This window comes from Cydia pomonella, chromosome 22, assembly GCF_033807575.1.
Source record: "Cydia pomonella isolate Wapato2018A chromosome 22, ilCydPomo1, whole genome shotgun sequence".
Classification (NCBI taxonomy): Eukaryota; Metazoa; Arthropoda; class Insecta; order Lepidoptera; family Tortricidae; genus Cydia; species Cydia pomonella.
In genome coordinates, this window is record NC_084724.1 from 3,425,660 (window position 1) to 3,448,500 (window position 22,841).

Here is a 22,841-nt window from a genome sequence, read left to right on the forward strand (position 1 = left end):
TCGCCATTCATAATTCATTGTTTACCAGAATACTAAACGTGAGTTGCATTGTAGCGCTTCAATGAATCATTAACATAACTACAAACACGCATTCCACATTTCGACATCTATCTCTCTCACTCTCGCCGGGAACGCATGACGTCATGGATGCATCCGCGCGAGCCTCGAACCGTACCAAAACTAGTATAACCGGGAAACCGCGCGTGGTAACACAGAACGAAGGATTTCAACGACACATTTATCGTACATATACGATTTCATGAATGAAAAATACTGTTTTGTAAATTAGAAAAAGTTTTACAAGTTATACCTCAGTGCCTTTAGAAAAAAAATTAAGCGCGAGTGTTTAGCCAAAAAAAAGTTCTGATTACAAAATTAAAAAATAAAAAGTTTCGTTTTTGCATCCAGCCAGCCATTAAAGTGTTTTATAGTGCAAACGTCTAGAGCTGTAATTAAGGTGGGTTCAAAAGGACAATGTTTTTAATTAATGTTAAGTCGCCTTGAGAAGAGGCGTTGACCGGAGAAATCCCGTTCTGGGAACACTTTCCATGTTATTTACTCGTATAACAAGCTTTCTGGCATTATCGTGTGACTCGTGCTAGATTGATAAGCAAGTGATGTTTTTTTGATAAAGTGCCTTTTTTGGAACAAGGTAACTTATTATTTTTTGTTTATACCTAGTAGAGTATTTTTGTTAGGAATGACTTCGTAATGCATTAATTATTAATTACTTACGTATTGCTTATCTATGCTATGTATAGTCAAATTAAATTTAAAAGCTTTTAATTTAACTGTAGATATTTTGTTTTATACTACGTCGGTGGCAAACAAGCATACGGCCCGCCTGATGGTAAGCAGTCTCCGTAGCCTATGTACGCCTGCAACTGCAGAGGAGTTACATGCGCGTTGCCGACCCTAATTTACCGTAAGTACCTATCACGACGATGTATACTTGCATGAAGAGCCCTAAATCGTTGTAACAGAATGTAGAAATAAGTATACAAATTCCGGCAACGCACACGTGACACCATTTTACAGTTGTAAAATGTAAATCTTTGTCATAAAGTAGGTCGTAGCATATTGGTACGGTTCTTCTTTGCCACTGTCAAATGTCAATACAAAACAAATAGAGCAATAGATAATAGTTTAAGCTCAATAATAATAAACACATTACTTCACAAGATCCTAAAACCTTACATATACATCATTACATATAGCATTAATTAAGGGACTTCAAAGCAGTGTTGAACGTTAAGAGGGAAGTATACCTACCACGTGATCGTCCATACAAAAAGAGAAAACCTTTTCCACTTCTAAATATTATCCATTCTCCATGATTTTTCGGTTTCCGTACCTCGAAAGGAAAAAACGGAACCCTTATAGGATCACTTTGTTGCCCGTCCGTCCGTTTGTCTGTCTGTCAAGGCTCTTTATCTCAGGAACGCGTGGAGGTATCAAGCTGGAATTTATATCAAATACTCAGGTCTACTGTCCCTTGGAGCTGTGAAAAAATCAAACTTCTAAGCCAACGCAATCGAAAGATATAGCCATTTATGTCGCAAATTTCCGCAAATTTTCGACACTCGCAAGGGAATAAAAACCTATAAAGTACTTCCCGTGAGCTCAGAATCTTAAAATTTGGTACGAAGCAACGTCTCACAGCACATATAAAGGAAAAATTGCCGTAAAAACCGTAAATTTTTAGTTACATCATATAATAAAAATATTTTTAATAATTGATGTGACTGTCGTGATGGGTGAACTTTTACTTATAATACCTACAGGTGTGTACGGAACCCTTAGTGACACAATGAAAAACTAGGTTTATAGATTTCCTTTTTTTCAAAATTTCCAAAACAACAAAAATCCTTTTATTTTTAAAGCGAACCCTATCAACTATCAACCTAGAACAGAGGTCTACAAAGTTTTTTACCTGAGGACCATGTTGCACCTCAGAAGATTTCACGCGGGCGCGGGGGGGGGGGGGGGGCTAGTTGTTGTTTGATACAGTTCCACTCCCAATGATGCTGAACCCCTTGGGCCAGGGATCTGTTCGGCAACCTCCCGCGGGCCGGACCGTAGGCCTTGCGGGCCGGGGTTTGGAGACCCCTGACCTAGAATATATTACGCTGAAGCGATCGACATCAAAATCAAAGTGATTAAGTTAGTGAAACCCGTTTTCTCCCGAAATGGAATTTCATAGAACAATTACCGTTACTTCGTTACATTCAAAATGCAATTCTTTCCTCTTAACTAGAATCATATTAGAATTGACCATAAACCATTAAAAAATTGAACCGTAAACCGTAACGGAACACTTTACGGTTCAATTGTAATGGTTAATTCTAATTAACGTTCCACCAACACTGCGTCAAAGGACCAAGACCAATTTTATTTTACTTTTTTTTGTCGGCAACAAGTATGTATCTCCGCAGGTTTAAGTAGACACATACAATAACCAGTTTTTAGTCTCCAAATACAGACAGAACTAAAGTCTTAACTGAAGGTCATATTTTTAATCAATTAATCAGTTCCGAGTTCTACAAACGTTTTTACTCAAGTTTTAGACTGACTATTACTGGTAAGAGTGGTAAGTACTTACGTAGAACGTAGATAAAGGCTGACCAGTAATATATAATCTCGCGCCATATTGCGGAATTTAACTGGAACTAAATTTTTCATACTAAACTGAACTGTCACCCTATACATGAGAATAACAGCGCCCTCTTGACAATGATCATATATTTCTGGTCGGGCTTTATTTAGTAGAGAACAAACAATGTTAGTACCTAATTGATTAAAACTAGAAACACCTAAAATATAGTTATTTCTTTTACAAGGCGAAATGACCTTGAAGGGGTTATGAAGTTGTTGTTTCGCCCTTCGTGCTAATATTGATACACGAGGAAGAGAAAAAAAAATCTTGAGCATTGCGAGGTTTTCAACGCACGATAGGAAAACAAATTTTGCTAGCGAGGGCACTCACACAAAAAAAATTGTATTAACGACTAAAAAAAATTACAGATTTATTCCTAATGTACGCTGTTAAATATACATCATTTAAAATCATCTCACTTAAAAGTATTTTCTACCAGCCAATATGAGGAAACAACTCAAAATATGCATCAAATAACTTTGCTACTCTTGTGGATAAAATGCAACTTTCTCATCAATAAAAAAAAAAAAATTCCTTTGCGAGCTCGTATAGTGATAAATATGTAGCTATGTTATTGCAATTGTCTGTACTTACTTCATATTATATTATGATTTAGTTGTTTACTCTTGGTGTAACATGAGTATTTGAGAGAAAGGAAGACTTATTAGGCTTAAATTACTATGTAATGAAACCTCATAAGCTCAATCATTAATTAGGACAAGCGTATACTCGACACCATATTAATGCCTTATGTATAGTTAAGTGTGGTTAAGTTACGGGCCAAACCACACCAGATGCGAAATGTAGCAAGGCTAGAGTTAGACCAAGACAAGTCTGCAACGATTTTGATAGCACACGCAGTGCAAGTGTTATTTTAAAAGTCAAACTTATATGAAATGTGTCGTTTCCAAGCAAAAAGTCCTACTTTGTCTACAGCTTATATTTTTACAACTGATATTTTTCGGCTGCTGAAGTATATTTAAGTAAACATTATAGGTTTTACGATGTGTTATTGAGAAAATTGGAAAACAAATTTGCTAGGTAAAAACATCCTGTTAATGAGATAATTAAATGACAGATTCTAGACCTCATTGAACAGATCCTAGAACCTCTCTTTTACCCGACTCTTAATTGGCACTTCAACTTGATAAATTAAATGTGACGTTGATAATGACAATTGACATTTAAGACAAACAATAGGGATATGGAGTGTGGAATTAAGAGGAGTGGCACCTCTTAAGGTAGAACTGCTGCAAAAGTGTTCAGCTGTCAGCTATAAATAATAGTTCCAAATCTCTCCAGAGTAGCGCTAGAGTAGCTAAGAACCTAGGCGTTATTGACGGAGTGAATTGCGCTGTCTATGATTTGATTTTTTTGTTCAAGTACTCTAGGTATTTTAGCGCCACCTATTTAAAGTTTTTTGATTACACTTTTTGGTACATGGAGATTTCGTTCCTTATCTCCACCTTCCGTAAATAGGGAGTGCAGCACTAGCACCTTAGTAAACCATAGAGTAACTTATACATACTGTGCCTTAAACTGTATTTTGACAAGTTTTCACAGATAATAAAATATGACATTGATGCATCAAGGCGGTTTGTTTACAAAGGGCCTACCGGGAAACACGAAAATTAAATTTAGTTAGGTATCTCACTTATCTGCGTCTGTATCGCTCGAATATGCAAGAGTGATAGAGAGGTTATATAACAAAATTTCGATATTCTTGTTTCGCGGTAGACCCTCAGATTTTGAAGGATTGTTTTTTTTATACCATGACGGTGGCAAACCAGCATTCGCCCCGCCTGATGGTAAGCAGTCATCGTACCCTATGATTATTTTTAGATAGAATTAGACATTTATAATTTATTTTTTGATTCGGTAAATGAAGACAGAAGACAAACAAAAATATTAAAAGTTTTCTTAATTTCTATTTAAAGTTAATTGTTTTAATTTTACGTAGCAGCTCTTAAAATATCGGTAACTAATTTGTTACCACCTTATATAAAGGCCAATACACACCAAATGCGTATACAGCAAAGCTCTCTCTACCTCGACACGTGTATCGGCTGTTGTAATGTTTGCAAAATATAAGTCAGCTGTCACATCACGCGTATACTTATCGAGCATGCTCCACGTGGTGTGATTTAACCTCAAGTTATAAAAACATGGGACACCTGAGTATTATTACTTTTTTTTATTTATTTTTTAAACATCAAATTACATAGATTTCCTTAAATTAGAAACTCTGCTTCCTAAATAGGTATAACCTGTACTTTAGGGTAAACAGCGCTCCTCCCCAAAAATTTAGTTGCAGGAGATGTTTTATTTATATAAATTTTAGATAAAAATTGAAAAACTTTAGTATCATTAATACTGAGAAATTTAACTTATAAATCTAAACATGTGTATGTGTGTGTGTGTGTATGTGTGTATGTGTGTGTTTGTGTGTGTATGCAAAAAGAGAAAATGAATATGCAGAAATGTTCAAAAGATAGTTAAGTAATTATGTTCATAATATCTTCAGTGTTTTCGTAATTTTGATGTAAAAGCCAGTCTGTAACAATATTTTTGCATTCCCTTTTAGTTTTGTCGTAAATATTTAGTGTTTTATTAAGTTTATTATAAATATACGGCCCATTAAAATCAAAGAATCTTCTGCTGTGTTAAATTTTTTGGATCTTTTCCCAACATAGAACGCTCTACGACAATTATTTCTTACATGTTGTCTATTGTAGTCAAGTGTTGAGTGGTATTTGAGGGCTACGCTTAGAACAAATAATTGTCTTACTGATAGGACTTTTGCAGTTTTATATAAGTATTCTGTAGGAGTTAAGAAAGGCAGAGAGTGCATAACTTTAAGTACGAAGCGTTGTGCTCTTTCCAGATGTATGAGAGTTGTTTTGGGAGCACCTCCCCAAGCTGAGATACAGTACGATATTAGCGATTGACACAATGCAAAATAAATACGTTTTATTAAGGAAATATCAGCGGCATGTCTCACATTCTTAAATATATATATTAGCTTACGCACTCTTCCAGTTAGTCCTTCTATATGCGCACTGAATTTTAATTGCGAATCAATTGTGACTCCAAGATATCTCATGGTATCGGTTTTGTCAATTGATTTACAGGAGCACATAACACCAAGAGGAATCGGGCACTCATGCGCTATCAGACGTAGTTCGTTTGGAGGCTGGCCAGAAGCTCTGATAGAATGTGTAATATATTTGGTTTTATCTACATTTAGCGTTAGTATATTTTGTTTTAGCCAGTTAATTACAATATCTAATCCAGTCTGTGCACTAAAGTAAGCGTCTTTCCAGGATTTTTCTGCTATCAGGAGTACCGTATCATCCGCGTACGTTATAATTTTGGTTTCAGGGATAGCAAGTTGACACAAGTCGTTTATATAAATAAGAAAAAGCGTCGGCCCCAATATGCTTCCTTGTGGTACGCCAAACTTAATCGGGAGGTCCTTACTTATAGATTTCCCCATAGCCACGCATTGTCTTCGATTACTCAAGTAATCCCTGAATATATCCAGGGATTTTCCACGTATACCTACCGCTTCCATTTTATCTATTAGCTTGGGTATGTGAACCGAGTCAAAGGCTTTGGCCAAATCCATAAATATTATAATCCATAACAATATACATAATGGATATATACAGATGATTACTATAACAATATACATAATGGATATATACAGATATATTATAACAATATACATAATGGATATATACAGATGATTACTATAACTAGCTTATATCTAAAATAGGCCCTTGAGGCATTGTACCAAGGATGCTGGCGGCATTTCCTCGTTGTATCGTGATACTGATACGTTGTGCGAGGAAGCCGCCAGCTCTTCGGTCACCACTTACGTCAACCAGACGTTTCGCGATTTCTCCAAAAAACTTGTGCGCGCTGGAACCCCATCCCATGGACTAGGTCCGAGTTTCAACGCCAAAATAAATAAATAACTGAAAATAACCGCTAATGTAATAAACTTAATAGTTATGAAATTTTCTCAAAATAACCCTAACCTAAATAATCGGTTATAACCGATTTGCGTTCCCTAGTGTGTATTGACCTTAAATTCACAATGTCAAGTTTAACGTTACGCATTACGGTGTGTCTATTGCTTATGTTAATGTTGCTTCAAATACAAATAAGTTTTGAATATGTATTTTTGCATTACGAATTCATAATAATTACCTGCATTGTATTGTATTAGTTTTTAGGGTTCCGTAGCCAAATGGCAAAAAACGGAACCCTTATAGATTCGTCATGTCCGTCTGTCTGTCCGATTCTGTCACCGCCACTTTTTTCCGAAACTATAAGAGCTATACTGTTCAAACTTGGTAAGTAGATGTATTCTATGAACCGCATTAGGATTTTTATACAAAAATAGAAAAAAAAAACAATACATTTTGGGTGTTCCCCATACTTAGAACTGAATATCAAAAAATCTTTTTTCATCAAACCCATACGTGTGGGGTATCTATGGATAGGTCTTTAAAAATGATATTGAGGTTTCTAATATCATTTTTTTCTAAACTGAATAGTTTGCGCGAGAGACACTTCCAAAGTGGTAAAATGTGTCCCCCCCCCCCCGTAACTTCTAAAATAACAGAATGAAAAATCTAAAAAAAATATATGATATACATTACCATGCAAACTTCCACCGAAAATTGGTTTGAACGAGATCTAGTTTACTTTTAGGTATATACTAAAACGACAGTTCTATTGGCAACTACTTATTAACCAATTTGTTTATAGTTAGATGGGGAAAATTGCGTAGTGTATTGAATCGAACAATTTTAGTATTTGGACTTTGGACTGTAAAAATGTATGGGGATTTAAAAACACATTTAAAACCGGGTCCATTCGAATTTATTTTATTACCTGTATTTCCGACGTTTCGACGCAGGTTTTAGTGGTCGTGGTTGTGGATGGATAACCGACTGAGGCCATTCAAACTCCAAAAACGAGCGAGTCCCATGGGACCATCCAGCACAGGAACAGTTTAAACAAACAAGAATTCTCACCCTACCGTGTTTATACATCTTCGAAGTGGCAAAATACGTAAGACGTAACCTAACGCAATTTCCGACTCGCGGCAACGCACGCGGTGCGAGTTCCAGAAGGCAAAATGAACTTTATCCTCCTAAAACGCGACTTGCCAAGTCTAGAAAGTGTACGCAGGGCCTAAAGTATATAATAAAATACTAGTCGAGTTAAAACAAATTGCGAGCGACGAAAATTTCAATAAAAAACTTAAATCTAAACTGGTGTCTGATGCTATTCTGTCGATGCCTTTTTCGAGACCTAGCCCTGTATCAAGTGAGTAAAACTATGTAAGTACATAAATATATTAACTTTAAAAAAAAATTGTTAATATAAAACAACTGGTTCCCTAACTCAGCCTTGCCTCTCTGCTATGTGTATTATTAAATTATAAGACTAAGCTATAAGCACAATGTACTGTAAAATTTTATTTTATCAATAAAGTATTGAATTGAATTGAATACCCCGACCCGACTCGGATAGACCCGGTTTAAATGTTTTAAAATGTGTTCAAAACGCGGAAGTTTTTACTGTATGTATAGGGATGAGGGATGACGAAAGCTAGCGAAAAGTCTCGTATAAAGGATGACTCAGGCTGACCGGGCCAGGGCCGGTCCGGACCTTCCAGCGTTTCGTTTTCTATGGAAAGCATCAGTAGCCGTAATTTATAAACGTAATAAATATGAGCCTCGGTAGAGAGTACCATTTTGTACCATTTATTGAAACTCTAGATCCATGAGGCCCCAGAGCACACAAGTTTTTTCCAGAAATCGCGAAGCGTCTGGTTGACGTAACTGGTGACTGAAGAGCTGGCGGCTTCCTCGCAGTATTGCGATATAACGAGGAAATGCCGCCAGCATCCTTGGTACAATGCATCAAGGGCCTATTTCAGATTTAAGCTAGTTATTGTAATCTTCTGTATATATTCATTATGTATATTGTTATTAATAAAATGTTGATTTATATAGGACTCGACTCTAAAGATTTTTAAACGCAGAGTCGCTTAAAAACGACTGAAGTTCATTAGACTTAAAATACTCGACTTCTTAGTTCTTACCAATTCTAGGTGGTAGCGGTACTGTTCCAACGTACGTAAACAGAGCAATTCTCACCATCATTTAGCCGTATTAAGGCACCGTTTAACGTAATTATCTCAATTACACTGAATGAACACCGAACTCCTAAAATCTGCTCTTTTGTCTTTAAACCTTGGGTATTGGACAGTTCTGAACTTAGCTGAAAACTGGCCAGTGTTTGTTTGAAATTTCATTGCTTTGGTCGTGTTAATTATTTTAAATCGTAATTTGTGTAGGTACCTAAAATGTGCACCTGTGAGTATGAAATACTAAAATAATAGTTGACAGAGCGTTACCGAAGATCTCCTTTTAAGCCAAAATGTTCTTATGTCCGGGAGTTCTTCTCTGCAGATAGCATTTTTCACAATGTCAACTCTCTCTAGGGAAATTTTGTGAGCATCGGCCTAAGCACGGTCGCATTTTTATCGCTTATCACCATGCCTGTCACGTTCTAACAAGTATGTAAGTGCGAAAGTGACAGGTGACAAAAATGCAATCATGCTACCACCGCAGATTCGGTAGTTAGATAAAAAAAAATTGTCGATTTTTGGAAAAGTTTAAGATGGCGGAAATTGGCATCTATAGCTTAAGACCACTGTGAGTTCGCTGTGAAAATGAATTAACGAAGAATTTGTAATTTTAATGTTTTTAAGCTTATCTCGATGTCTACAGCGGACGGAGCTACTAGGTAATAAAATTTGAATTGATCAAGATGTTTTGACCATTTTTGGTACCTAGATGAAGAAAAAAGTGACCAAAACCGCCACTGCACTGCTCAGTGCTGGGTTCAAAACATCATCGGTTGTTTTTTTTTCCATATTTTTCCATATATGACATCTAGAGAAATAAGTTGAATCTTTACCCCTCATGCTTAAATATGAAAGATTCCAAAATTGCACCACCAGCGTAGCGAGTGACGAAAATATATAACTATTGATATTGAAGTTTGAAGTAACGAGCATTGCATTTCAATGAAATTGAAACCGACATACACAGCAGATTCTTACTATAAAGTGTTTCCTCTGTCTGACCTCAATATTCGACAGGAATCGCCTACATCCGACCATGGACGTTCTCACGTAAACTAAGATGAAACAACAGAATGTTCCAATTTTATTGTACAGCCAACAATAGTAGCGAATGTAATAAGTTTCCAAAAGTATCTGCCATTTTTTAATAATAAGGCAGAAGGCAAGCCGATGGCTCCTTTTAAAGATTGATGTTTTTTGCCAAATAAGTTAATGGCATCCACGAGATGCAGATTATAAAGAATTCCTTCCCAGTCCACATTTTTTTTTTGTTTTACACGCCGGTCCTTCCAAATATGCCTTCTTCCCATCATTCTTCTTTACGAGAGAACATCAGTTTTGCAAAACCTGGTTTTACCTTTAAACACGTATGCGACATGAAAAAAAAGTCAATAACATTTTCATAAAAGGATTGGCATTTACCGCCAAAACTGAACGTGTTGTCCTTGTGCACTGAATTATTGCACATTACTTATACTTGTGCAACATGCATTCAACGTTGAAAAATTATTATTAAAACTCAAGCGAATCCACTTTAATTAATGGATATACATAGGTATTTACATTTATTTTCAGTTATATATTAGTATAAAAATAGCTAGTAGAGATTAACGAGCATAATTTTAAACATAAGTATTTATATTTTTAGAGTTTTTGAGATTACTTCCCCCCTTCTTATCACACACATAACACTACATTGTCCTATACATTTTATTCATTAGAGAGAAAGTAAGGTTTGGCGACTCTGGGGTCTTGGATTGACTAACAGCTACCAATACATAATATAATAGGTAGGAGCTACGACGGTACACAAGATCTTATAATCTTATAAGCGTTCATGAATATACGTCCAATTATGGAACAGTACCCCTAGTGTAACTTTGATCGACATCATAACGTGACGAACGCGTTTGCGTTAAGTCTCATTTTGTATAGGATTTTGAGGTTCCAAAACGTCCCGCTTGGCGCGCTCTTTCGAAATCCAATACAAAATGAGACTAAACGCAAACGCGTACGTCACGTTTGGAAATCGAATTTATTTACACTAGGGGTACAGTTTGTTAATGTAATCTGGGCTATTTGCCAGAAACTATGAATACTTGCATAAAGTAAATTGTTTACTAATAATCATTTAGGCGAATACATCGAGTTACTATGTAGTTATAAGTACTAATACATCGAACAATATTAGCTGGAGAAGGGTCATTTGCCTTCTGGCTATTTCTAAAATTGTTCTATTTATATACACTTTTTTAGTAAATTTTGTCAGGAGATGCCACTAGCCCGTTTGACTTTGGATAGTCAGGAGAAGAAGTAATATGCTTAATTTCATTATGTATCCGCAAATTCTTTAAACTTTTAACATGAATACTGTGGACCAATGTCACTAACTATAAAGGGCACCCATCTCTATCATTATTTAGACTTGATATTGATACTTGTTCTTGAAGACAAGTCATTTATTCGAACAAATTCAAAAATTATAAGCTTTTATTTAACTTGCAATGCACCCATGTATGTAATTATGTGTTTGTACGGGTAAAATCTTGCAAGTTTAATTTGACCCACTTCCCGGTTTCCGATGAAACTGAAAATGTGTATACGTAACTCGGGTGACAGTGCAATATTATGGTATCATCGAGCTGATCTGATGATGGAGCCAGGAGGCGGCCACAGGAACTCTGTGATGAAACAACGCAACCTGATTGTGTTTGTTTTTTAGAAATGTTTCGATGAGTATTAGGAAAGTAAAGGACAGTCAGCGATAAAAGCTCGTACCAAAAATCATTTTTTTCTCAAACACTTATTTACTATATAGGGGTCATCCATTAATTACATTGCACGAATTTCTAGTTTTTTTGACCCCTCGCCCCCTCCTTGTTACACTTGGTCACATTTGGCAAACCCCTTCCATATATATTTCGCATTTTTTTTTTCAACAAAATCGGTGAATCGAATTTGTTACTATTAATATTTTATCAAATTATTTTGGACAAAAGAAACATTAGTAATTATAACACAAAACCGACTAGGAAAAAAAATTAATCGCATAAAACGATTATCGTTCTAAAAACTCATTATTTAACTGTATAGCGCATAATTATTTTTAAAAAATACTGGTGAAGTTAAAGTGACGTCACAAAGTTTGTGACTCCCCCCTCCCCCTTGTCACAACATGTCACATTTTCTTGACCCCCTCCCACCCTAAACGTGTGATGACCCCATACTATAGTATCGTCAAAATTGTTGCAAAGCTATCTCAGACGGACTCTAGTTTGGGCTGACTCTGTATGCATTTTGAATGAAAACGATGTTCCTTATTGACAGGACATAATACAATCCATATCAAGTAAGGCCACGTCATATCATGGCAGCGATCCTATTTAAGATAAATATATGCGTTATGTATTTAAATTAGGTTCTTATATCAGCGCAAATTATTAAGATAGGTATGAAAACAGACCTAAGACAATGTATGAAATTAAATAGCCGGCTTACATACTCTTCATTTCTCATACTCTGAATGTTAGTCATTGTTGTTCTATGAAGTGTGCAGAAATTGATACGTTTCTATAATAGAGCAACATTCCAAGTTGTATTTTTTTTTTACGATTAACAATTAAAATTTGGTAAATTTGGTTTGGTTTGGTTTTGGTTTGGCTACGGAGACTGCTTACCATCAGGCGGGCCGTATACTTGTTTGCCACCGACGTAGTATGAAAAAATGGATTTGTTGGACAATTTCCGTTCTGATATTTAACTCCCCATACCATAAATAACGATACTGTTACCTACATTGTTAATTGAATATATCTTTAAGAGGTTTATTTGGTTTATTAGGTTGGTTATATGACGACCGGTCTGGCCTAGTGGGTAGTGACTCTGCCTATGAAGCTGATGGTCCCGGGTTCAAATCCTGGTAAGAGCATATATTTGTGTGATGAACACGGATATTTGTTTCTGAGTCATGGTTGTTTTCTATGTATTTAAGTATTTATAATTATATATTATATACGAGTATATCGTTGTCTAGGTACATACAACACAAGCCTTATTGCCTTTACTGTGGGACTTAGTCAATATGTGTAATAATGTCCTATAATATTTATTATTTATTTATTTATATTTAGTGATGTTTTTTTAATACGCATGTATTTAACATTCCTCGTATTCGAAATGAAATTAGAGTATTTTAACTCAGATGAAAGGTACTATTTAAGACCTCTCAAGTCTCATTGCGTTCGAGCGCCATACTACCTCGACAAAAATGAATACCTTTCATCCCTTGATTAACAATCTACTTTACTTTTTAATGTATTATAAGTGATTTTAAACTTGAAATTAATTCCGAACCGAAGAAGTTAATCAATGCATAGTAATTACAATCATCCACGATTCTCCGACACGACCCAGTAACCAGAGAAAGCATCATCGTCACAACTCAAGCATGTCTTCCCAGTTACCGCTCGATCGACCGAAACTTGCTATAACATAATTTAAATAAGTCTTCGACCCCACATTATGGATTCAACACACACGTTTGAATAAGAATTTTAAAAATGCGTGGTGATGCATTATGTATAGTCTATATATTTTATAACAACCTGCTTTAACCGATTTTAGAGTATTTTTTAACTTAGGTATGAATATAAGTATACACTTACACTGAACACTTAGGTAGTTAAAAAAAAACTGACCTGTTCGGGGTAATTTGGTCCATCTTTATCACTGGACTATCCTTTTTGGACAAAAGTTACTGAACTTTTTTAAAAACTAATCCGCTATCTTGTATTAGGAAGTATAAAATAACCACAACTTGACAATATTTAATGATTCAGACGTATACCTAAAATAAGTTTTAAAATAAGATGAATTTTGGGCCTTTACACCATTAAGTTAGCTTAGTTCGTTTTATTTTATGACCGGTCTAGCCTAGTGGTAGTGACCCTGCCTACAAAAGCCGGTGGCGCCGGGTTCGAATCCCGGTAAGGGCATTTATTTGTGTGAAGAACACAGATTGTTCCTGATTCATGGGTGTTTTCTATGTATATAAGTATGTATTTATATATATACGTATAGTATAGTCTCCTAGTACCCATAGTACAAGCTTTGCTTAGTTTGGGTCTGGGTCGATCTGTGTAAGATTGCCACAAAATATTTATTATTTATTTATGATTAGAACTATTCTTTTTTCAGGTGGCATAATGCGCGAAAGCCTTCGCCGGCTGGCGTCGGAGGACGGCGACCGACCAATGGGGAATGAGCGACGCGCGCGCATAGAACTACTCAACGGCGAACACATTAATGTTGATGTTGATGTGAGTACATATTCATACTTTTGCTTAATAGTATTTTAGACAATCGTGATAATAGAAAGCTTTTCAGCCGAGTACAGTGTTTAGGCAACGAAGCTTGCTGAGTTGCCTAAATAAGGTATGAGATTGAAAAGCTTGATTATATCACTATTGTATACAGTACTGTTTTCTAATATTTATCTTAAAAAATGCTTTTTTTACTATAAAACCTAAATAATTAATGAGAATTAGTAAGTGTCTCAGTAGACAAAAATGTAATACAAAAGACATAAACGCGCGTTGAATGAATATGCTCATGCTGCCCGTTTATGTCTTTTCTATGGCGGACAGGCTATATACATGTTAATTGTACAGGAGGGTATGAAGTTACTTATATCTAGAACAGTGGTAACAAGTGAATGCAATTTGAAGTCGTGATAGACTCTATGTAACTTCTTCTTTTCAAGTGGTTCGCAATGGCACCCATATGAGATGTGTGCCATGCTAGTGCAAAGTTATCGTTATCGGGGTTTAACAATGGGGTCAAAGCACAAATTTCAAATATGGAACGTCTATGCGATCAGCCGATCACTCACCACTACGTGCAGAAGTATGTGAATTTGAATTCCCTTCATCGCATCAATCTTCAAAACATCTCAATCTGCTGAAAATAGCTCGTCCTCGATAAATCAATCTCGCCGGACGTTTGTTGTTCTTGCAGCTCAGTTCGTTTTATTACTAGTACTAACATTAAATATAATTTACGAGTTCTGGAGAGCTGGAGTTCTGCATACAAGCGAAAACACAGTTACATAGTATAAAATAAAAATAGTTTATCATTCGAGTAGGCACATTACAATGAGCTTACGAACGTCAAATAAAGCTACACCGGCTCTAACCCTAATACACCTCTGCCTCGAGAAGATTTAAATTCCCGGATAAAAGGACCGGCAAGAAACTCGGCGGGACACATCTTTTCCAAATTGGTAATTATCATCCTATGCACCGTGCACCTCGCTAATGGCTCCTCTACACGATGGCCCACCGCAGGCCAGTCCAAGGGACGCATTTATGCGTTAGAGGGAGTGAAATGTAGAGGAAGTAAGTGATATTGCTATCTCATTCCACCGCATAGCTCCGTCCCTTGGACTGACCTACGTTGGGCCATCGTGTAGAGGAGCCCTAAGAGCTAAGTAGGGATATCTGCCGGGGGTTTGTATGCGTGCGCTAGAAATATTTTTGTTATTATATCAGTCGCAATAACGCTAATTATTAAATGACATAACAACACTTACATTATACCTATTTACAAATGATGCATATTATTATGGTTTTATATGATGATGCCAGTGGTCTGTCCGCAGGACGTATCTACTCGTATACCTGTTCCCCGCTATATATTTGTCCTCGAGAGAGACTAGTACTAATTACTCATAATTTGTTTTAGATATTTGTACCCGGGTAAAAAACATTTTAGTACCTAATAGTTAGTGTTGTACATATGTCCAAGTAGACATCATTCAATAAATAAACTTTAAAGTCTAATTTTCTTGAATGATGAAAGCATATGAATAATATACTCAAACAGTTAACTCTTCACAGTTTAGGTCTGCAGGAAAAACGTCCGATTTCGGAACGTTTTGACTCACACATATCCCAGCATGGACATTGCTGTCTTCTGCGCGTGGAAGCGCTGGTGGCCTAGCCGTAAAAGCATGCGACTTGCAATCCGGAGGTCGCGGGCTCAAACCCCGGCTCGTACCAATGAGTTTTTCGGAACTTATGTACGAAATATCATTTGATATTTACCAGTCGCTTTTCGGTAAAGGAAAACATCGTGAGGAAACCAAACTAATCCCAATAAGGCCTAGTTTACCCTCTGGGTTGGAAGGTCTGATGGCAGTCGCTTTCGTAAAAACTAATGCCTACGTCATTCTTGGGATTAGTTGCCAAGCGGACCCCAGGCTATGGCTAAATACAGGGACAACGCGAGGAAAATGATGATGGACATTGCTGTCTCTTGTTCTTGTTTAACTTTTATTTTTTTCGTTCCCAGCGCAAGGCGAAGGGAGGCGACCTACTAGACCGAATATGCGACGAGCTTCAGCTAACGGAGAGGGATTACTTTGGTCTACTGCACGCGCAAAGGGGAGACCCAAGGACATGGGTGGACTTGGGCAAACGACTCTCAAAGACTTTCAAAAGTAAGTATTCCTTGATTCACACTTTCCTACTGGAAAGATGATGGCAAGATCCTGAAGCAAATGTATTCAAGCGCATTAGTAAGGGTCATTTTATGAATGGCGGGGCGTTTATAGAATTCAATTCTCATCAGCGTGCCTGATTTGTTTGCATGGAGACGTAGATGTTATGAAATTAACTATGATCTTTCTTCAGACCCTCACTCTTGTTATACAATGGTCGCAATGGATTGCATTCTTTTGGCTCCTCTACACGATGGACCATCTTACTGGCCCACTAAGTTGGGCCAGCGTGTAGAGAGGGTAATGATGTCGGATGGCCACGGTGTCGGTTTTTCGTCCGCACATCAAAAGGAAGCGGGCCAGCGATGGTGCGTACGCATCCACACGCGGCCCATTCCATAGTGCGTGCTCTCAACCATCGCATGGCCATCTCGCTGGTCCAGCGCTGGGCCATCGTGTAGAGGAGCCATTTGATAGCCGAGCAAGTGAAGAATACCTACATAATGCTGCCGCCTATATTATTTACAATGACAGAGTATTTTCTAGCTAAGTGGTGTCATACTTATTTCGCGATATCATCCTAAGATGACCTACTTCTCCAAACCGCAGAAGCCGATGGGTATAAAGTTTCGGTGTTTCCCACGAGATCATGTCACCGCGAGATTGCATAACGCATCTTATATTTTGTTGTTTGTATGCTTAGTATTAAGAATCCCCGGCAAGCTCAGAATTTAACCTTCCCATGCAAACGGAGTTTCGTTCTCATTTTAGAACTACGTGTTGGATTGTAATGAAACTTTGCACATAGAATGACATGAGGCATATCTGGCTGAAATTAGTTTATATTGCTCCACCTTATAGTTAAACCAAAGAAATTTTGCAGAAACAAATTTTGTATGAAAATCTTAAATTCGCTGTTTTTTTTTTGTCAGAGGCTAAATTAATAAACCTTATCCTATTGTAAGTAATCTAGCTAGTCTTTTTAAAATGAGAGAGTAGCTACGTTTGTATGAAGAACCGAGTTAGCTGTGGACTCTTAATCTATGGACCGTAGAATCCTGATAGTAAAAAACATTTCCATACTTTTCCAGATGAGCCCTGGGACATGCGTTTTGCCGTTAAGTTTTACCCTCCCGAGCCTTCTGAACTACACGACGATGAAACTCGTAACCAGCTTGCGTTGGCCGTCAGAAGAGACCTTATGGAAGGTAGGGCTGTACTGTTTTAAAGACCGCTGCAGGATAAAAAGTGATTCTAACTGCTCTTTACATTAAAAAAGCAGGTTCCACGTTCTGAAATCACATTTTTTTTTATAATTCTTACTCAAGATTATATTTTGTTCTAGCTAATATGGCAATGTCGCTAACCCCAAAAGCATACTTCTGTTCTCAAAGCAGGCAACGAAAAATGGGTTTCTGTAGCTTTTTCCGGGTGGGCTTCTTGCCATGACAGTCATCATGCCGCTAGGGATTTCCATACACATTTCCACGCAACAATATATCACAAACTCCCATTCCCGTACCGTACTCCCGTCCTACAAATATATATTTCAAATTGCTATTGGCACCTCATCTCTCTCGAGGGCCACTATAACATATACTAAGCCGTTGATAGGTAGATGTACATAGAGATCCATTGATAAATTGCATTTTTGACCCCCTAATTCCCAAATTCCCGGTACTTTCAGGTCGTCTCTCCTGCTCCATGATAACCCACGCCCTGCTAGCATCCTACGTGCTGCAAGCAGAGCTAGGGGACTACGAGCCAGGACACGTGGCTCCTCCAGTCATCGCCGCCCACAGCGCGGCGCCACCTAGCGTCAGGACTGAAGAGCTCGATGACCATATCAAGGAACTTTATATCAAACATAAGTAAGTCAAAAGGATTCTTATTATTATAATAAGTGTCAAAAATAGCTGTGATCAAGCGATGTTTTTGAAGTCATCTTATGCTACCTTCGATAGATAGATGAGGTACTATCAGCCTAAATCAATCAATATTCAATTACAATAATAATCAATTATGTACGAATTATCATTTATTTTGATATTTACCAGTGGCTTTTCAGTGAAGGAAAACATCATGAGGAAACCAGACTAATTACACTAAGGTGCAAACCGCCACGCCGCTCCGGCGTGAGAATGAAACAGCTTTATGCCTATGTCCTGCTTGCAAACCGGAGTGGCTTGCGGATCTGCATCCTATGCGAAGAACGTCTTAAATTGTGATTTTCCGAATGACGATTGTAATACAGAGAAGTTCTACAACTTTCTGTGGCTCAAATTTCATTCAAATACATTTACATATATGTTTGCTTGATAGATCAACACACGTTTAATCTTCCCAAGAAGGGAGACGCTAATTTATAGATCATCTACTTCAGAGGCCAGACCCCAGCGGAGGCTGAGCTCTGCTACCTGGAGAACGCCAAAAAACTGCCTCTATACGGAGCAGAACTGCACTGTGTCAGGGATTCCGAGGATGTTGATCTGGTGTTAGCAGTGGGAGCTGGTGGTATCGCTGTTTACAGAGACGGGTTTGTAGTATTCATTGTCATCGATATTCCCCTGATAAAATTGAATCGCAATAAGTCATTTAAGCAGCTGTCGAGCAGGCGGCGATCAACGCCAAGCGTTCCAAACTTCCTATTCTAATGAGCGAATGCTTTCTTGGTGAACAAACGATAAATATATGCATGTAAGTGTCCTGTGCGAGAATTTTCGATCGCTGTTTGTGGTTTGCAGCCGGTCGCATATCTGCCAAAGTTATTCATTTTTCATTTAGTCGCAAGCCCATGTAACTGACATTGGCTACTTTAAATCATTTTCCATGATTCCAGCGTCCTAATGAACCGCTTCCCCTGGGCCAAGATAATCAAGATTAGCTACAACAAGCGCGTATACACGCTCCGACTGCGCGCCAGCGAGTTCGACCAATTTGAGACCCATCTGGGCTTTAAGCTGGCTTCTACACGTGCTGGGAAGAAACTATGGCGGTGTTCCGTCGAGCACCATATGTTTTTCAGGTAAACTACAAGCGCGTATACGGGTTCCGACTGCGGATCGGAGAGCTCGACTAGTTTGATCCACATTTGGGGTACAAGCTGGCTTCTACACGTGCTGGAAAGAAACTGTGGTGGTGTTCCGTCGAGCACCATATGATCTTCAGTTAAACTACAAGCGCGTATACTGTGAGCCGGAGAGTTCGACCATTTTGAGACACATTTGGGCTTCAAGCTAGCTTCTATCCGGGCTAGGAAGAAACTATGGTGGTATTCAGTGGAACATCATATGTTCTTCAGGTTAACAAACTACTCTATAACTTTTTTATTCTTTTATGTATATGCGCAGAGTGTCCCAAACAACTTCCTCTTATTTTTCTAAGCATCCTACTTATACCTATTCATATTCATTTCACATCTACGGTAACACTTCCACACTCTGTAGCTTGCTATAGCGGTGTAGAATCAGCTTGATTTGACTCTGAGCAATATCCTGGAAAATTAAGACAACTGCTTAATTTTGCTGCTGATTTCGGTGTCGTGAATCAAGAGATATACCTATACTTTAACACTGAACACTGTATATGTGTGGGTGAGGCGAGGCATATATTCGTGTATTATTTTGAAATCCCATTTGTTGCAGGAGAGCAGCCCCCGTGGCCGTGCAGCGCGTCGCCGGCTTCCCGCGCCTCGGCTCGCGGCGCCTGTCGTGCCGCCGCACGCTGCGCCAGCTGCGGGACCTGCCCAGAGGGATCACCGCCTGATGAACCCTGAGATAACGACCAAGAATATCAAAGAGACTTGGCTACTGCCTGACACACCAGTCTTCTGATTTATACTTGGCTTAATGACTCTCTGGAAAAGCAAATGTCGTGTCTTACAGGGACCTAAAGAACTTTGCCTAGTACCGCGAAAACTAGCGTCTACTCCACCGACAAGATGCTCTTAAATGCAGATGTGATGATGAATCACTGTCTAAAGAACGGGATAAAAACACCCAAGAAACCTAAAAAAAATTCTTCACTTTCGTTTATTACGTCTATTTTCTCTTGGGAAACTAACTATTGGGAAAATTCCCACTAGTTACCACCAGAACAAGTTGGTGGGAAAAAATCCCAATAGTTACCAACTTGGTGGTAACTAGTGGGAATAACCCGCGAATTCCAGAAAAACATAAAGGACATTTAGTCTTTAAACATAATCAGGAATATACGGTAAAAATCATTCGGGTTCTTCATGGGCACGTTATATGTAAGGATATGTAATATTTTTTACCAATTATCATGATAATTAGATATGTCCAATATATTATTACATTGGACATATCTAACTTTTTACTATAGTAAAAAGTGCCTCACGAGACGACATATAAGATGTAGTTAATAATGAATGGCTAAGTAAATGTTTTATCTAAAAATTACAGATAATAAATAAATCATTAGAGATATTGTAAAATAATTATAGTAAATTTGTAAAAAATGTGTAAGTGCCATGTCAAAATCACTAGGTACTTAAGTAATGTTTAAATGTTTATTGAAATAATTAATATTATGTTAACGATGCCTGTACGAGTCAATAAGTAAATACAATGAGTGTTCTTAGAAACAATGTATTTTATTACAAGCTTTTATTTACTTTCACCTGACCGTTGTCTATTTGTAATAAAATCTTGCAAGTTAAATTTGACCCACTTCCCGGTTTCCGATTGAGCTTAAAATTTGCATACATATGTAAGTCGGGTGACAATGCAATATTATGGTACCATCGAGCTGATCTGATGATGGAGACAGGAGGTGGACAACACGTGATCTGTGATAAAACAACGCAACCTAATTGTGTTTGGGGTTTTTAGAATTTGCTCGATGAGTATTAGTTGCCTGTGGAAAGAAAAGTACAGTCAGCGATAAAAGCTTGTACCAAAAATGAAATGTTTTGCCAAAAACTTTTACTCAATTAAATCCTTGTGTAAACTGCAGGAAAACAAAACGATACTTTTAAACACCACATCGATACCGGAAGCAATAAGGTAAGGTATTTAAAAAAAAAACATTTAAAATACAAACATTTTCGGTCTTCATTATCAGCTGTTTTTAGGGTTCCGTACCCAAAGGATAAAACGGGACTCTAGTACTAAGACTCCGCTGTCCATCCGTCTGTCACCAGGCTTTATCTCGTGAACCGTGGTAGCTAGACAGTTGAAATGTTCACAGATGATGTATTTCTGTTGCCGCTATAACAACAAATACTCAAAAGTACGGAACCATTGTAATTAGAAAATTAAACGAACTTACCTAAGTGAAGTTCTATTGGTATTATCAATCAATCAAGACGTCTATTTCAGATAAACAGTCCATATACGCAAAAATTTACAAATACATTTTTAAAATAAACAAGGAACTTACCATAAAACTTCATGCAAATTACCTAATTAAATCAAGTTAATATTTACTTATCTTACTTTATTCTTCTTCTTACTTGCGTTATCCCGGCATTTTTGCCACGGCTCATGGGAGCCTGGGGTCCGCTTGACAACTAATACCCAGAATTGGCGTAATCACTAGTTTTTACGAAAGCGACTACCATCTGACCTTCCAACCCAGAGGGTGTAAACTACGCGCTATTGGGATTAGTCCGGTTTCCTCACGATATTTTCCTTCACCGAAAAGCGACTGGTAAATATCAAATGACATTTCGTACATAAGTTCCGAAAAACTCGTTAGTACAAGCCGGGGTTTGAACCCGCGACCTCCGGATTGAAAGTCGCACGCTCTTACCGCTAGGCCACCAGCGCTCTTTATTAAAAATTAAAAATCCGAACATTGATAATCATTAATTACAAATTAAAATTTAATTATTCAAAATTAAAATAAAAGTTACAAATCAAAAATTCGAAATTGTAAAAAATATGCCAGCATGTCCGGATGGAAACAAATTTTGTAATTAGAAAATATTAACTTAACCTTTTCAACGCCATGCCTATCGCACGCGGCGCGTAATCGTTCGCATGAAGGTTGATATTGGGCTGTAGCCGCGCGCGTCATATGACGTCTTTGGCAGTCAAAAGGTTAAACTATGTTATACAACCCGATATTATGTTACCTGTTATATTTGGGAAATATAAGCTAAAATATATAATACACAACAGCTTACAGGATCGTCTATTTATTCATTGACATATATCATTATTTGAAATGACGTAAGACCAAACGGTACTTCTAAATAGTCCTGCGGCCGGAGGTCGCATACACTATATTACCTATGTTATAGGATTTGTGTTAGGTTTGTGACTTTAACCGAGGATAACGTGAAATTCGTGTCCTGGCTTTCTGCTTCATACAAATACAACAAGTTGTGGTGTTGAAAAAGAAATGCAAATGAAAATGCGCATAAGTCAATTTAATATATATATTTTTAAATCTATACACCGATTAAGTTGGACACTTTCGAGCCAATGTTCCTCACAATCCCCTCGTTGTTTTTCCACGTCAAGCCCTGCTTGCCGAGACCGTACGGG

The 22,841-nt window shown here is 37.5% G+C and overlaps 1 protein-coding gene and 1 long non-coding RNA gene across 2 annotated transcripts; one reads left to right on the plus strand and one right to left on the minus strand.

Annotated features, from left to right (window-relative positions):
- Positions 1–205: 205 nt before the first annotated feature.
- Positions 206–20,935, plus strand: LOC133530054 (protein 4.1 homolog). Its single transcript, XM_061867870.1, has 8 exons — positions 206–457; positions 14,025–14,146; positions 16,179–16,326; positions 17,418–17,534; positions 18,014–18,197; positions 18,710–18,862; positions 19,166–19,351; positions 19,971–20,935. The coding sequence occupies exons 2-8, from the start codon at positions 14,033–14,035 to the stop codon at positions 20,089–20,091; spliced, it is 1,023 nt and encodes a 340-aa protein (XP_061723854.1). The 5' UTR covers positions 206–457; positions 14,025–14,032; the 3' UTR covers positions 20,092–20,935.
- A 1,225-nt stretch (positions 20,936–22,160) lies between these two features.
- On the minus strand, positions 22,161–22,683 carry LOC133530055 (uncharacterized). The gene is made up of 2 exons (XR_009801252.1): positions 22,584–22,683; positions 22,161–22,426 (listed from the first exon to the last, which is right to left on the minus strand). It is a non-coding gene; the product is annotated as an uncharacterized LOC133530055 (long non-coding RNA).
- Positions 22,684–22,841: the final 158 nt, after the last annotated feature.

Coding starts and splice junctions, on each gene's coding strand:
- LOC133530054 (XM_061867870.1), top strand. CDS start 14,033: ATGCGCGAAAGCCTTCGCCGGCTGGCGTCGGAGGACGGCGACCGACCA. Junction 17,535..18,013: donor CAGAAGAGACCTTATGGAAG/GTAGGGCTGTAC, acceptor CGGTACTTTCAG/GTCGTCTCTCCTGCTCCATG. Junction 19,352..19,970: donor GAGCACCATATGTTTTTCAG/GTAAACTACAAG, acceptor CATTTGTTGCAG/GAGAGCAGCCCCCGTGGCCG.